Source organism: Hippoglossus hippoglossus, chromosome 8 (assembly GCF_009819705.1).
Source record: "Hippoglossus hippoglossus isolate fHipHip1 chromosome 8, fHipHip1.pri, whole genome shotgun sequence".
In the NCBI taxonomy this organism is placed as follows: Eukaryota; Metazoa; Chordata; class Actinopteri; order Pleuronectiformes; family Pleuronectidae; genus Hippoglossus; species Hippoglossus hippoglossus.
This window is the reverse complement of record NC_047158.1, coordinates 22735345-22750840: the sequence shown is the minus strand read 5'-3', so window position 1 is coordinate 22750840 and position 15496 is coordinate 22735345. Positions and strand designations below refer to the sequence as shown.

The following is a 15496-nucleotide window of genomic DNA, read 5'->3' as shown; positions in this document are numbered from 1 at the left end:
ACAGTCCAGTCCAATATAATCCACAATGAAAAACGTTTCTAATACATGACTTCATCTGTTAATATATAATCATATAAATCTGTGTATTTGTCCATATAGTTATGACGTACTTCATGTAAGCTTTGTTGAAACAGCAAATCACAGCTTTTCAGTGTAAAAATAGTCTGAAGGTGTTAAAAGTTACAGTAATGAATAAAAAAGTAAAAGTAAAAAGAGGTCAAAAGTTAAGATGCTTCTTCAGTGTCGCTCCTGCAACATCACAGGTTCATGTTTAAAACTTTACCTTCAGTGCAAATTTTTAAAATTTCTGCTCATAAACACAGAAAATTCCAACATACAGAAAAAAGACATCAATGTTTTTCAGGTAAAAGAGTCAACGTCTGAACAAAGACTGTTGATGATGGCATCCTGTACAAAAAGATCATTACTCAAGTTATAGTTATAAAGTTAAACTTATAAATTATTCCACAGTGATTATGTGACTTATTATCAGTTAAAATTGTGTTATAACCAATTAAGATTGAACTTAATCATCAAATAGAACAAAACTTAATTAAATTTATGAATTTGAAAAGTATTGAATTAATTTCTATTGGTCTACCTTGTACAGATGGATGATTTTATGGTTATTTGACACTATTCATTAATCTTCCTGACGAACATCTGGCATCATCAAACGTCCTACGAGAGGACAAAGAGAGGGAGGAGAACAGGAAGGATGGACAGCAGCAGGGGAAGTGCGAGGGCGAAGGTGCGATCGGCGCCGCTCACTCCAGAGCCGGTGAAGGCGACGAAGCCCGGCTGGTCGCTGGAGATTTGGCTGTTGATCCAGGACTCATACTCAGACACACGGGTGTAGACTCCTGGGAAGTTGGGCTCAGCACAGCCCTTTCCAAAACTCACCACTCCAGCCAGGACCCACTTTGTTTCGTTCGAGTCGTTTTTACTCACCAAGGGGCCGCCTGAATCCCCCTGAACAGGTCACACAAGATAGTTAAAGGTTCAGTGTGTAGAGTTTAGTGACATCTAGTGGTGAAGTGCCATGTTGCAAATCAATATCCCTAAGGTTGAGTTTGTTCAGTCTGGGCTACTGTACAAAACATGCTCCAGATGTAAATATAAATTATTTAACTATACAGTATATAGTATTAAAGTATAAAGGGCCCATTGTAAGAAATCAACAATTCATACACTAATAAAAACCTCATTTCACCTAAATCTTACAGACTGAACATTTAAATACCAAACGTATCACTAGCCCCTGCTGGTGTGTTGGAGAGAGGCTCACCTGGCAGGAGTCCTTCCCCCCCTCGGTCAGACCTGCACAGATCATGTTGTTTGTGAGTTGACCGTAGGCTTGACGACACGAACTCTGGGACACGATGGGAACAGTCACCTCCTGCAGCCTCTGAGGGAAAGGAAGGGGAACTGACAAAGAGAAAGGATGTTAGTTTTTACAGAAGTGATGGTTTTAAACCTTCAAAATAAAGTGTCACCTCTCACATTATTTCACTGTTGGAGCCCATAAGAACAAGTCCCCCCCCCCCCCCCCCCCCCTTTCACTCATCAGTGCCTCACATGTATGTAAAAAGCACGGATTTGATTCTGAAGTTTCCAAACCAGACCTCAGTGCTGCAACTTGAAATTCTCTCCAACCCGGTGGAGTCCCACTCCCACTGAATGTGCTTGACTTCAAGAGTCACCGTATGATAATAACAATCATAATCATATTCATAATCGTAATAATCATAATAATACTTACCACCACTGTTAATAGTTCCCCAGCCGGTGACCCAGCAGGTTGTCCCAGTTTGGAAATCACTGCCACTTGCTGCCAGACACACGGGTCTGACGTAGTTGGTGAAATCCACGGGCGAGGACAGTTTCAACAGAGTAATGTCGTTGTTATTGGTGTCTGAATCATAATCTGGATGTTTGATGACCGTGGACACCGTCCGGGACTGCTCGTTAAAGTTCAGGCCTTGTTGAGTGTCCCGTCCGAGGTAAACCACCAAACCAAACGTGCTGGTGCTGAGAAGAACAACATGTGAGTGTTTGAGCCAGTAACAAGTCATGTGACATCAGCAGGATCATCAGTTTGTTGAACCTAAAACGTTCTTTAAAGGACACATATGATGCTTTTCAGTGTTTCTTTCCTCTCGTGTATTAAAGTACTTTGTGGATGTAAGAGCTCTGTGTCTGTGGTGAAGGGAGTTTCTCTCCTGCACAGGAAACACTGAAGCTCCTGAAACAACTCGTCGGCCGTGCATGTACATGTGGCTCCTCGCTCACAGAGCCAGGGACACGTTCAGTCTCAAAATGTTTAGTATTGTTTTTCTTTCTTCAGTTTCCAGGTTGAACGACATGTTTCTTCTAAACGTGTCAACGAGCTTCCAGGTTCGTTTCCTCTGGTTTGGTGGGTGTGTCAGAGGTGTCGTCCAATCAGCAGCGACGTGTATATAAACTCCCTTATTAAAAAGACGGTGACACAGTGGATTGTAAAGTTCTCCACAGATGCTGCAGCTGCTGTTTCACATCAACTGAAGATGTTACAAGACATGTTTGTATTTTATAATGAATTTATTTAATACAATAAGATCATAGTCATTTAATCCTATTTTATGGACAAAGACAGAGACTATAACATCAAGTCTTTTCTATTAAACACGTATTTAAAGTCTTGTCTCATTAGGAGATTTCTTTCTCAAGAACAAGAAAGACCTTCTCAGCTGCCGTAGTTACATCATTTATCACAACAGAGTTCAATGCCTCACGTTAACGTTTAAATAAGCATTTTGCTAAGTCTGAACTCAGCCCCGATTGAGATTCATACACGTGTTGGAAGCAGTTGACCAATCAGAGCGGGGCTTCATCAGGAAGGGGGGGGGGGGGGGGCTCTGTCTCAAACCAAGTGTTTGAGACAGAGGCTGAAAGAGGAGCTGTAGCGATGGACACTCTGAGGAAGGTGATTCTGAACATTGGAGCATTAAAACATTTTACAGTCATAACCCATTAAATGATCAACCTGAAGATGAACATAATGTCTCCTTTACACTCACATCCTATTGGGAAAGGGTTGTTGAATCTGTTTGTGTGGACAGGGGCTCACCTGGAGAAACAGTGAGCAGCCGTCACGATCCACTGGTCGTTGATGAGGGAGCCTCCACAGAAATGCCCGCTCCTATGCAGACTCGCCTGCCAGGGCCACGTCCCTGCAGGGGCGTCCTCTCCACCCACGATCTTCGTGTTGAGCGGTGCGGTGCCACAAACTGGAAAGAGACGGTCAAAAGGTCGAGTCACCACCGCCGCTGTGTGTGTTGTGTTTACTGTCTCTGTCAGCGTGAGGGTCTCACTCCTGGTTTTTATTTGTTTTGTGGGTTAGGGTCATGACGTCATGATCCACCAACAGGACAGGTAGAAGCTAAATGTAAGGTCAGTGTGTGTGTGTGTGTGTGTGTGTGTGTGTGTGTGTGTGTGTGTGTGTGTGTGTGTGTGTGTGTGTGTGTGTGGGTGTGGGTGTGGGTGTGTGTGAGTGCGTGTGCGTGTGCGTGTGTGTGTGGGTGTGGGTGTGGGTGTGTGTGTGTGTGTGTGTGGGTGTGGGTGTGTGTGGGTGTGTGTGGGTGTGTGTGTGTGGGTGTGTGGGTGTGTGTGTGTGGGTGTGGGTGTGTGTGGGTGTGTGTGGGTGTGTGTGTGTGGGTGTGTGTGGGTGTGTGTGAATTCAGAAAAAAACTGATGATTCATTTAGCAGAAGAATTTGAGAGAATAAAGTGTGAAAAGGAAACTCACCATCTAACTGTGCGTTGTTTCCTGTGGGAGACACAATAATAAATGATCTATTTATATTGAAACTGACTTCTCCTTTGAGGCACAGTAATTTTGAAATGTATTTAAACTCTGTGGTTTGAATAAAAAACACACATCCGGGCACAAAGCAAACCAGCAGGTTGTTCACGGTATGTTGCTGGGTGAGGTTGGAACAGGTGTAACTACCTCAGAGAAGGCAGCTGAGTTACAGGAACAAAAAGATAATGAATTAATGTATTACCTGGTAAAACGACATCATCTCTTCAGATGAAAACGTAAAAGCCTCATAAATATGTACTAAATATGACAGTGTAAAGTAGTATTCAAATATAAATAATAAAGTATAAATAAACTTCTATTTAAACAAAATACTAAATTAGTGAGAATTTCTGAGAGTCTCAACTGATGATTAACAAGTGATTTTTTCATACTTTAGTCATTTATTTATTTACCGTTGTTAACATAGTCATAATCAAACTCCTCTGATCCTTTTGAAATGAGGGTGAAACTGGATCCTCTGGTGACATAATCACTGAGAGTTCACGGAATCAGCAGCAGACTCAACTTCTTGTTTGAACAATCAATACCGAGAGGCCAAACCCGGTCCACTGGTTGTTCATGTTGAAATATTTTAACCCTGAATACTTGAATGTGATGTCATGGGTAAAAACCATGTCACCAACAAGTCATGTCACAGCTTTTTGTTTGTCATGTGATGTCGTTTAATCCGAACATTAAATTGAATCATTACATTTCAACATATCAGGTTGAAATGAATGATAATATGATGCATTTAGTTCTCTCAGACATTTTGCTCTCAGTCTCTTTTAATCGAGGTTAAACCATCGGACCTGTGACCTTTGAGTGTGTTCAGGTTGTCAGAGAGAACAGACCCTGTTTGTGTGTTACCAGGTTCTGTGCTCATTGTTCATCTGCTTGTTACTATGTCGATAAGAACCTCTGACTCCATCTTTCTGTTGCTCAGTTTCAACACATCAACACTCCGACAATGACCAAACTGACCACAGCTGCCAGATGCTGAAGCAGGTCATGATCAAATCCCGGAGATCTGCTTCCTTCACTGTCTCCGTGCAGCTGATTTTAGAGTCTAGTTGAATTGAAAGTCCCTGCGTGAACGTCTGATAACGTCTGTTAACTGTTCCTCTGTCTGGGCTGAAGACCGAGGGGGACGGGGCCCCGGCTGTCAGGGCCCCAACCCTCTGCAACACTTTACCTTAGGTCATCTCTCAAAACTTACTTTTACCAAACGGCTTTTACATGCGTCTCTTTTATTCGTTTCCATTACCGTCACTGATGTAGGATGATTTTATTATAAAATACCATTTCAACCTAATTTCCTCTGTTTCACCATCAGTGGATAGGAAGTTGTGTATTTTATATAAAAGCTGAATTAAAGTAAGTTTGTCTGATATGAAGTCATAAACCAGTTTAAAAGAGAGTGAAGTGAACATATTCTATTCAGATTATTTTTACTTAGAACAAGTCCGATTATTGACAGTGATCCTCTACTGACAGAATATTTGACAGCACCCACCTGAGACAGAGAAGACGAGCAGCAGCACAGCACAAAGTAACATCTTCACCTCCATGTGTCAGTCTTCACACTGTGTGTGACAGAGCAGCTGAGCAAGGTGTGCTGGACCAGGAAGGTGTGACTCCTGCCAGGAAGTTAGACTTCTGTCATTCTCCACCCACAAAAACAACACCTCACATACCTCAGACAACGTGACCACATACGTCTGTTCTTTACACACGTGACCACATACGTCTGTTCTTTACATACATGACAACATACGTCTGTTCTTTACATACATGACCACATACGTCTGTTCTTTACATACGTGACCACATACGTCTGTTCTTTACATACGTGACCACATACGTCTGTTCTTTACATACATGACAACATACGTCTGTTCTTTACATACATGACAACATACGTCTGTTCTTTACATACATGACCACATACGTCTGTTCTTTACATACATGACAACATACGTCTGTTCTTTACATACGTGACCACATACGTCTGTTCTTTACATACATGACAACATACGTCTGTTCTTTACATACATGACAACATACGTCTGTTCTTTACATACATGACCACATACGTCTGTTCTTTACATACATGACAACATACGTCTGTTCTTTACATACATGACAACATAAGTCTGTTCTTTACATACATGACCACATACGTCTGTTCTTTACATACATGACAACATACGTCTGTTCTTTACATACATGACCACATACGTCTGTTCTTTACATACATGACAACATAAGTCTGTTCTTTACATACATGACCACATACGTCTGTTCTTTACATACATGACAACATACGTCTGTTCTTTACATACATGACAACATAAGTCTGTTCTTTACATACATGACCACATACGTCTGTTCTTTACATACATGACAACATACGTCTGTTCTTTACATACATGACCACATACGTCTGTTCTTTACATACATGACCACATACGTCTGTTCTTTACATACATGACAACATACGTCTGTTCTTTACATACATGACCACATACGTCTGTTCTTTACATACATGACCACATACGTCTGTTCTTTACATACATGACCACATATGTCTGTTCTTTACATACATGACCACATACGTCTGTTCTTTACATACGTGACAACATACGTCTGTTCTTTACATACGTGACCACATACGTCTGTTCTTTACATACGTGACAACATACGTCTGTTCTTTACACACGTGACCACATACGTCTGTTCTTTACATACATGACCACATACGTCTGTTCTTTACATACATGACAACATACGTCTGTTCTTTACATACATGACAACATACGTCTGTTCTTTACATACATGACAACATAAGTCTGTTCTTTACATACATGACCACATACGTCTGTTCTTTACATACATGACAACATACGTCTGTTCTTTACATACATGACCACATACGTCTGTTCTTTACATACATGACAACATAAGTCTGTTCTTTACATACATGACCACATACGTCTGTTCTTTGCACACGTGACTACACGATGTGGTCTTTCCAGAAAATTGCTCATTAATTCATTATCCATTTATCTTTTTGTTCCTGTAACTCAGCTGTCTTCTCGGAGGTCAACAATAGCTTAATCTGTTCCAACCCCACCCAGCAACATGCCGTGATGGAAACAACCTGCTGGTTTACTTTGTGCCCTGATGTGTGTTGTAAGAGACACAAGCATGTTGACCTCTTTATTCATCAATGTAACTTCCAACACCTTCACACTATCTTCACCCTGAGCAGCCGCAGGTGTGATTCACTGTTTAAACAAAGCTCCTATAGGAAGTGAACCAAAGAGGACGACATATATGTTTTAATGTGTGTATGTTATATTAGTAGATGATTTACTACATGAAATCCACTCACGTCCCTTTTCACTGTGGTATCGTTATAATCAAGTAAGAATGAATCAATAGAATAAGAAATACAATTGTAGTGTAATAAATTAGTAAGTATTTGATTTAATAAAAGTCTGTGGCTTCAACACTTCACAGTAATGAGAGGTAATGAAGTAACTAAGTAAATGTACTTCATTACCTCCCATCCATTCTGTGAGAGGTGTTGATTGTCCCCATGTTCCCTGAACGCAGCACTCGCTCGGTTTAATGTGGTGTTTTGTGATTGGTCCTCAAACAGGAAGTGGGCGGGCAGCTGGTGCTCGGTCATTATTGGAGATCTCATCGGCTCGTGCGTGTTGTTGTGATCGATTTCTGAATGGAAATCAATCGATCGATCAATCAGGCCGCGTGCGTGCTGCTGAGCGTGTGTGTGGCTCTGACGTCACAGGAGCGGCCAGATGACGCGGGAGGCTGGTGAGTTCACGGACATCTGGGGGATGAGCCTGTGTTCCCGGTTAACTGGTGATCAGGTTTATTATAACGAAACTGTGAACATCTGAAATCTGATCCAATAGACTGAAATGTAAACAATGACACCAGTTCACCAGATCACCAGATCACCAGTTCACCAGTTCACCAGTTCACCAGATCACCAGTTCACCAGTTCACCAGATCACCAGTTCACCAGATCAGCACCTGAACCTGCCGCTGTGACGTCAGGACAGACTTCACTTACACTTCTGAGAATTTAATGTCGATTTCAGCGAGAGTTTGTTAAAAGTTGGTCAGATGTCAGTTTCGATCCAGATGTGAATCCTGATGCTGCCTGAGTTATCAGCAGAGACCGCGGTGAAGTTAGCTTCAGGTTGGACATCAGGATCACATGACCTTCACCTTGTGACCATCAATAAATCCCTGTTTTTATTGAACTCAACACGCCATAATATTTTAACCATCCATGGTAGACTCGCCAAAACGCCACAAGTCAACTGTGTTTTAAGAAAAGTGAGTTTTATTTGCGATGTTAAGGAGAAGGACTACACTACCCACAATCCTCAGGTATAATAATGAGGTCTCTGATTGGTGGAGCTCACTGTTACCATGGAAATATTCACTGGGGCTACGATTGGATGGTTCAGCGTTACAACAACAGTTTACTATACTACACATGATGATAAACACTATATACCACTATATATTTACCACTGCTCAGACTCTGACTGCAAATGACGTCATCACCACAAAATGGCAGCGTTCGGATCAAGAGATATTTTGACAAATTTTCTGGTTGAGTCGTGTCGGCCATGTTTACAGTCTGTGTTCACGAGGCTGAGACATCAGGTCAATAATGAAACAATGATTCGTTTCTCCTCCACTTTGTCTATAAAATCTGAAACAGTGTCATATAGAGTTTGTATGGTTGACTGTGATTGACAGGAGGTTGGATTCAGACGTCCGGCTGCAGGATGAAGGTCCCTGTAACATCGACGTGTTGGACGGCTCCTCGCTCTCTTATCAACAGTTCATTGAAAGGTACGTTTCTCAGTTCTCATCATATGAGGTGAGATCTGTTGTGTTTTTTACGTCATGTTATAAGATGCACTTGTGTTTCCGTGACGTTGATGTTCTCGACTGACGCTGTTTTTCTGTGGTTTGTAGATACGCCTTCAGTCGCCCAGTCGTCCTCCGAGCTCTGACTGATAACACGGTACGAAAGGAGTCATCCAAACGTTTTAGAATGAAGAGTTTTCTGTTCAGAGTCATGAGCTTCATCGAGGAGTTAAACAGCTGAACAGCTGGGAAGTAATTAAGTACAAATACTTCAGTAGATTTTTACATTTTCAAAAGTCATCATAAAAGAAAAACTTTGTACTTTTATACTTTGAGTACATTTCAGAGTCTGTACTTTTATACTTTTACTGCAGTTAGGAGGTTGAGTCAGTACTTTAACACCAGCATCCGTGTTTCTACTGGAGTAAACACTGTGTACATATGACTCCTCTGGACATGTCGATGTTTTGTCTCAGAAATTCAAGCTGCTCTGCTCCAAGTCGACTTTACTCCGAGATTACGGCTCCCGGAAAGTGCGGCTCAGTACAGCGAACACTTATTCTTACAGGAAAGGTACGAATGTCGGAACACTCGCTCGCTCACGCTGTGATAATCTGACGTAACGAACACGTGATGAATGTGTTTCAGTGGATGTCACTTTCCAGGAGTATGTGGACAAGTTCCTGAGGCCTCAGTCCACCCACGCTCTCGGCAGCGGTGAGTTAACCTCGATCTCAGGAAACCTCGCTTCCTTCTGAAAGCTGGACTTTTACTTGTAGTTGTGTATTTGTACTTTGTTGTAGTATATTTGTACATGAGTTGGCATAATTGTCATTAAGAATCTCTTTCTCTCTTCTACAGACACCATGTATTTCTTTGGAGACAACAACTTCACCGAGTGGCAGAGTCTGTTCGAGCACTACGCGTCTCCACCGTACGTCCTGCCGCGCACCAGCGGAGCGTACAGCTTCGGGATCGCAGGTTTGTTCCTTTGATAACGAGGCTGTAAAACAAATCACCGGAATTTCTTAGTAGCTGCAGGATAAAAATGTCTTCAACACAGTGAAAAGTTTATTTCACATCAATAAAACAGGACGTACGTATGTCAGAAAGATTCTTTAGTCCCTGAATTACGATGTGAAACCAAAACTAACCAGATCAAATGAAACTATGGAGCAAACACATGAAGCTTGTTCCGACTGACAGAGCTTGTCTTTGTGGTCAGGCCCTGGAACAGGAGTTCCTTTTCACTGGCACGGCCCCGGTTACTCTGAGGTCATCTACGGAAGAAAGGTAAAAAAAGGAAATATATGTGGTAAAGGGAGCTCCTCCCCCCACAGGAAACACTGCTCCTGAATCTGCTGCCCATTGGACGCTTTTAGTTTCAGTCATTCACATGATTGGCTGAGTGCATGAATAAGCAGGTGTTCCTAATAAAGTGCTCGGTGACTGTAAATCTGATGGATTCTTTTTTTGAAATCTCACAGCGTTGGTTCCTCTACCCGCCTGACAAGGAGCCTCACTTCCACCCCAACCACACCACCCTGTCCTGGGTGAGGGACACCTACCCCCACCTGCCCGAGGACGAGGCTCCACTGGAGTGCACCATCAGGCCGGGAGAGGTACTGCACTCCGCCAGAGACACGAAGTGCAGTTTTTTAAAAGACGTTACCCATTAATGTTAAGGACATAAGATAGGCGTTTGATTTGAGATCATCACGTGAACAATCACCACCCTGTGGTTGTACGACTCCACCCCCCACAACAGTTTCAATCCACATACATTTATTTCCAGACATTTATGAGATCAGTGTGACCTTTGACCTCTGAAATCGAATCCGTTCATCTTTGAGTCCAAGTGACAACAAACAAACTCTCTGAAGACAGACTTGAGATCTCATGTTCACCTGAAAACACTGGAAGTCACTGGTGAGGAGGTGGAGTTAAACAAAGCTGGAGGTGTTTGAGGGGCGGGTTCAACCCGGTCGGGAGCAGAAGAACGAGAGTGAACAGAAAAGTGTTTCTGTGGTTAGTAATGTTCTGTGTGTTTCCTGTCAGGTGCTGTATTTCCCTGACCGCTGGTGGCACGCCACTCTCAACCTGGACACCAGCGTGTTCATCTCCACTTTCCTCGGCTGAGCGTCTCTTCAGCTCTTCACTATTTTATTCCTTCAGGAAAAGAAACAGATTCAACAACACGAGGACGAATCTGACGAACTGTTTTTCTTCTGGTTTTATTTTGGTCTGGACGATGAAGACGTTTCATTTCAGGGACTAAAGACGAACAACAGAAACATTCCAGCCACGTTTCCTCATGATGAAGATTATAATAATAATAATAATGTGTATTTCATGACCAAAGCAACAGAAGCAGATTGTGTCTCCTTTAAAAAATACTTATCACTCAACAAGTACAAAACAAAACAAATACTAGAACACAATAAATTTTTGTACAACTCAGCATCAGTGTATAAAATAAAAAGTGGTCCTTTTACAGAGTGGAGCCGTTTTCTGTCGCTGATGAAATAAAAGATCCTGAACTAAAGTACAGTTTCTCCCAGAAACGTTTTTCCCATCACATTAGTGTAACTGAGCTTCTACAATCCACCGACTCGTTAAAGAAGCCCGAACACTCAGCCTGTCTCAACACCACGACAGCTGCAGTTTATAATCTGATTCCTTTCTGTGACTAATCTGATTGTCGTCAGCACGTTGTTGATTCTCAGCTGCTGTCACGTTACGATTCCTGCCTGAAATGTTCCCGTTCATATCGACTGAGGCTCAGACCATAAATTCAGTTTGAACGCAGATTCAATTGTGGCGACAGAAACGCTGCAGCCGGCGTTCGGACCGCGACACGTTCAAGTGTGATGACGTTTATCAGCCAGAAGCTACTTTTTCATTGAAAAAGCCAAAATATCTGTTTTCTTCTTTGTTTTTTGTCAGAAGTTTCTTGATTTATCCAGTAATTTCTTTTTTTTCTCTGAGCCTCTTTTCACATTTCTTACTTGTATTTTATTTACATATATTTTTATATATAAGTGAAGTAACTCTTCACAGCTCTGTATTTTCCTCTAATTTTCCATTACTCTCCTCTAGTTTCCTGTTGTCATGGTAACAGTAACAGAAAAATAGGAATTTCCTGACATGAATGCGAACATATAGGTTTGTTTTTCTTATCGTGGATGTTTTAACCATTTTCCTGACGCATTTAATGATGAACCTGTGATGAGTTTAATTTAAAGCTAAACATATTTATTTATTTTTATTCGTTTATTATAAAAAACGTGCAGCTGCTCAATAAACTGCAGGTCGTGAACGACGACCTGCAACCAAACGCTTCTTTCTTTTCCTAACCTGTCAAAATAAACCTCACTTCCTCCACATTGTTCAGTAGTCCTCCACCCATCCATTCTCCAAAATAAAAGCATCGATGACTTCCTTCATGGCCAGGTTGGGGATCAGCTGATCCTGTGTCAGTGGATTTCGTGTCACCGGGTCAAAGTGTCCAACTCGCTGAAAGACAGGAAGAGAGCACTCGATTTAAAAATGTATTAACTGCAGTCGGAATCGTTAATATTAAAATATAAAAAAGTAAAAAAATTATTGGACATAAACTAAGTTTATTTCTTTTCTTATTTTTAAGCAAACTACATTTTTTTTGATGCATTTTTCACATGACCAGTGTGAACGGTCACCTGTGTTTTCAGGTGTGTTAGTGTGGACGGAGCTCGTTCTTGTGTAGTCGTAGTAAATGTTGTTGTTTTACCTGCAGATGCTCCTCGATGTCTTTCCGGTCGTACGTGACGCCGCTGGGCGTGATGCACGGCTCCCTCATCAACTCAAAGCTGATCTTTCCACACAGGAAGTCTGGGATCTCTCGCTTCTGTCAAACACACGACAAACTCACTCTCCTGACTCCTCTGACGTTAACTCGCTGTGATGTGCGGTGAAGAGTCACTAACCTTCCTCTTCTCGTCTACTTGACAGAAGAGCTCCTCCAGGTCTGACAGATATTTGTCCTGTGGAAAAACATTCAAACAGAAAGACTGCTACCCGCCCACCTGACCACACGCTGACTACAGACCAATCAGAGTCAAGTATAGGTAGACGCAGCCCACATAGGTGATGACGACAGGACGTACGTATGTCAGTCAAAACTCTTTAGTCCCTAAATTACAATGTGAAACCAGAACCTACGTGTTTCGTGTGGATCTCGTTGAGACCGTGTTGAGTTTGGCCGTTGTCAGTCTTGTCCTCCTGCGTCCGCCTGCAGCCCTCCAGCTCTCTGTGGATCAGAGTTTCTCTTTTACTTTAGAGACAAGAATAATTCACGGAGAAAACGTGAAACGGACCCTGGAGGCGACCTGCCTGTGTTTCTCAGCGACGATGAGCTCGGTGAGGTAGGCGTGCAGCTCGCTCTCCTGGTGGATCCTCCTCTCCTCCAGGCTGCTCCAGCGTTTCTTCTTAGCTAACCGCAGAGCGCCGGGGATGTCGTCACCAAAGTTCAGGCGCTGCTCTTTTGCCAGGTTATACGCTGGAATAAATAGTATATGTTGATTTCAGGTTTTATATCATCTCAAGTTAATTCCATGATCGTGATGCTGCTGGATGTTGAAACAGGAATTCAACATCCAGCCACATTCAGGTTTACACGTGGCACCTTTCTGCAGGTGGCCGATGGCCTCGTCATAGCTCTCCGTCTCCAGGTGACACTGGCCCATGAAGAAATGAGCTTTGACCGACTGGCTGTCCAGCTCCAGAGCGTGTCTGCAGTCGCTCAGAGCTTTGTCGTACTGCTGCAGCTTCACGTAGCACAGAGCTCTGTTGGTGTAGAACGCTGGGACCGAGGGACTGTGGGTCTGAGGGAGGGGAGAACACAAGACACACAAATATATGACGGAACGCAGACGTCAGACAAAACCAAGCTCTGTTCATGGCACATTTAAAATCTGTGAAAGCTGCATGGAGCTCAGGGGATTATTTTAATAAAGCTGTGAAATGAATTTTATCAACATTAACAAAGAATCTGTGTTTAATGTTTCTCATATTTAACATCCTGAGTCTTGAGCTGCTTTCAGAGAATCTCCTGCTGCTCTTCAGATGTGAAAGAGGAATTCTGGAAACTCTGGAGATAATGTCTGAAACCAGCTGAAGATCGTTTCCACCTTAAACCCATGATCCTCTGCTTCCTGACCCTGAAGAGCTGCTGTAACAAATCCACCAAACTCTGTTCAGAATTCTTCATGTTTCAAAGTTTCCTGCTGAATCTTGGAGATAAACTCTGGTTTTTAATAACTTCAGAGTGTTTTTAACTGATCTCAGTTCAGCTTCACTCTTCAGCTGCAGCTGGTTGTGACAGTTGAAGCTGACTCTCAGTCAGTTCTTCTCACAGGAGATGGAACCCACTCAGCAGAGTTACATAGCACAGAGGGTAAACAGTGTTATTTACTATAGCGCAGCTGTAGCAGGCAGCAGCCTCCGGGTACTTGCGGCTCAGAAACAGTCGGTTCCCCTGCTCCTTCAGCTCCTGAGCCGACACACACACACTTTGCTCTGGACTCTCGGACATCTTGTCCGCTCGGCTCGATCCAGCAGCAGCTGCCTCCTTACTCTGCTTCCCCATCCTGTCGCTGGGCTGCACCGCCAGGGACACAACCTGAGATCCAACAGAGACTGGGATCATTTTACATGTTCTCACGTGCACACACACATGCACGCACATAACCACAGAGAGCAGCGTCACAATCCATCCGTCTATCTATGATCATCTTTTATTGATTATTTATCCAACAATTATCTTTAATTGATTATGGTTAATTATCTGTCAGTCATTATCTATAGTTGATTATCTATAGTTAATTATCTGTCAGTCATTATCTATAGTTAATTATCTATCAGTCATTATCTATAGTTAATTATCTGTCAGTCATTATCTATAGTTAATTATCTGTCAGTCATTATCTATAGTTGATTATCTATCAGTCATTATCTATAGTTAATTATCTGTCAGTCATTATCTATAGTTAATTATCTGTCAGTCATTATCTATAGTTAATTATCTGTCAGTCATTATCTATAGTTAATTATCTGTCAGTCATTATCTATAGTTAATTATCTGTCAGTCATTATCTATAGTTAATTATCTGTCAGTCATTATCTATAGTTAATTATCTGTCAGTCATTATCTATAGTTGATCTTCGTGCTGACTCGGAGCTGTCAGTCACTCTGACCTGATGCTAACGTGTTGTTAGCATTAGCCCCTCTGCGCAGTTTCAGCATCATCTCAGTGGAAACATGTTAAAATATGACACATGTATGTTCTTATGTTGCTCTACATGTTTCACGGTCACGCGCACAAACCTGGAGCTGCTGTTTGATGCGGACTGAGTCCACGGACACGCGCTGAACAGTTTTCTGAGACTTAGCTCGGTGGCTAACAGATTAGCATCAGCTAGCAGCTGTGAGGCTAACAGATGTTTTGGATCCGTGACGTCAAACGCGTCATCAGCTGCAGACAGTGGAAGCTCTGCTTTTATTTTGAAAAATGATTTTATTACAAAAGGAAAACAAAAAAATGTGCGACATAAATTCTGTTTTAGTTTGGAAGAAATCACTTAAATGGTTATTTTACAGAAAAAATACATTGAATGTTATTATAGAAACAATTTATTTTGAAAAAAATCTTATTTTGAACTATATAATATTCTATAATTTAAAAATGATTATGAT

At 42.0% G+C, this 15496-nt stretch overlaps 3 protein-coding genes across 4 annotated transcripts; 1 reads left to right on the top strand and 2 right to left on the bottom strand.

Annotated features, from left to right (window-relative positions):
• Window positions 1–303: 303 nt before the first annotated feature.
• Window positions 304–5498, bottom strand: LOC117765996 (trypsin-like). The gene is made up of 6 exons (XM_034592670.1): window positions 5360–5498; window positions 3787–3807; window positions 3110–3269; window positions 1763–2031; window positions 1289–1428; window positions 304–972 (listed from the first exon to the last, which is right to left on the bottom strand). Exons 1-6 carry the CDS (start codon window positions 5412–5414, stop codon window positions 682–684), a joined length of 936 nt encoding a protein of 311 aa, XP_034448561.1. The 5' UTR covers window positions 5415–5498; the 3' UTR covers window positions 304–681.
• Window positions 5499–7415: 1917 nt separating this feature from the next.
• On the top strand, window positions 7416–11234 carry jmjd8 (jumonji domain containing 8). The gene is made up of 9 exons (XM_034592673.1): window positions 7416–7686; window positions 8650–8745; window positions 8872–8920; window positions 9240–9336; window positions 9412–9480; window positions 9625–9744; window positions 9989–10056; window positions 10251–10385; window positions 10822–11234. The coding sequence occupies exons 1-9, from the start codon at window positions 7589–7591 to the stop codon at window positions 10900–10902; spliced, it is 813 nt and encodes a 270-aa protein (XP_034448564.1). The 5' UTR covers window positions 7416–7588; the 3' UTR covers window positions 10903–11234.
• On the bottom strand, window positions 10970–15307 carry LOC117765997 (E3 ubiquitin-protein ligase CHIP-like). 2 transcript variants are annotated; one of them, XM_034592672.1, is made up of 9 exons: window positions 15128–15307; window positions 14216–14422; window positions 13427–13625; window positions 13135–13300; window positions 12964–13051; window positions 12729–12785; window positions 12533–12649; window positions 12111–12279; window positions 12053–12077 (listed from the first exon to the last, which is right to left on the bottom strand). In XM_034592672.1, the coding sequence occupies exons 2-8, from the start codon at window positions 14387–14389 to the stop codon at window positions 12154–12156; spliced, it is 927 nt and encodes a 308-aa protein (XP_034448563.1). In that variant the 5' UTR covers window positions 14390–14422; window positions 15128–15307; the 3' UTR covers window positions 12053–12077; window positions 12111–12153. The 2 variants fall into 2 exon arrangements, with proteins under 2 accessions (XP_034448562.1, XP_034448563.1); XM_034592671.1 differs by having other exon boundaries at window positions 10970–12279.
• Between the last annotated feature and the right edge of the window lie 189 nt (window positions 15308–15496).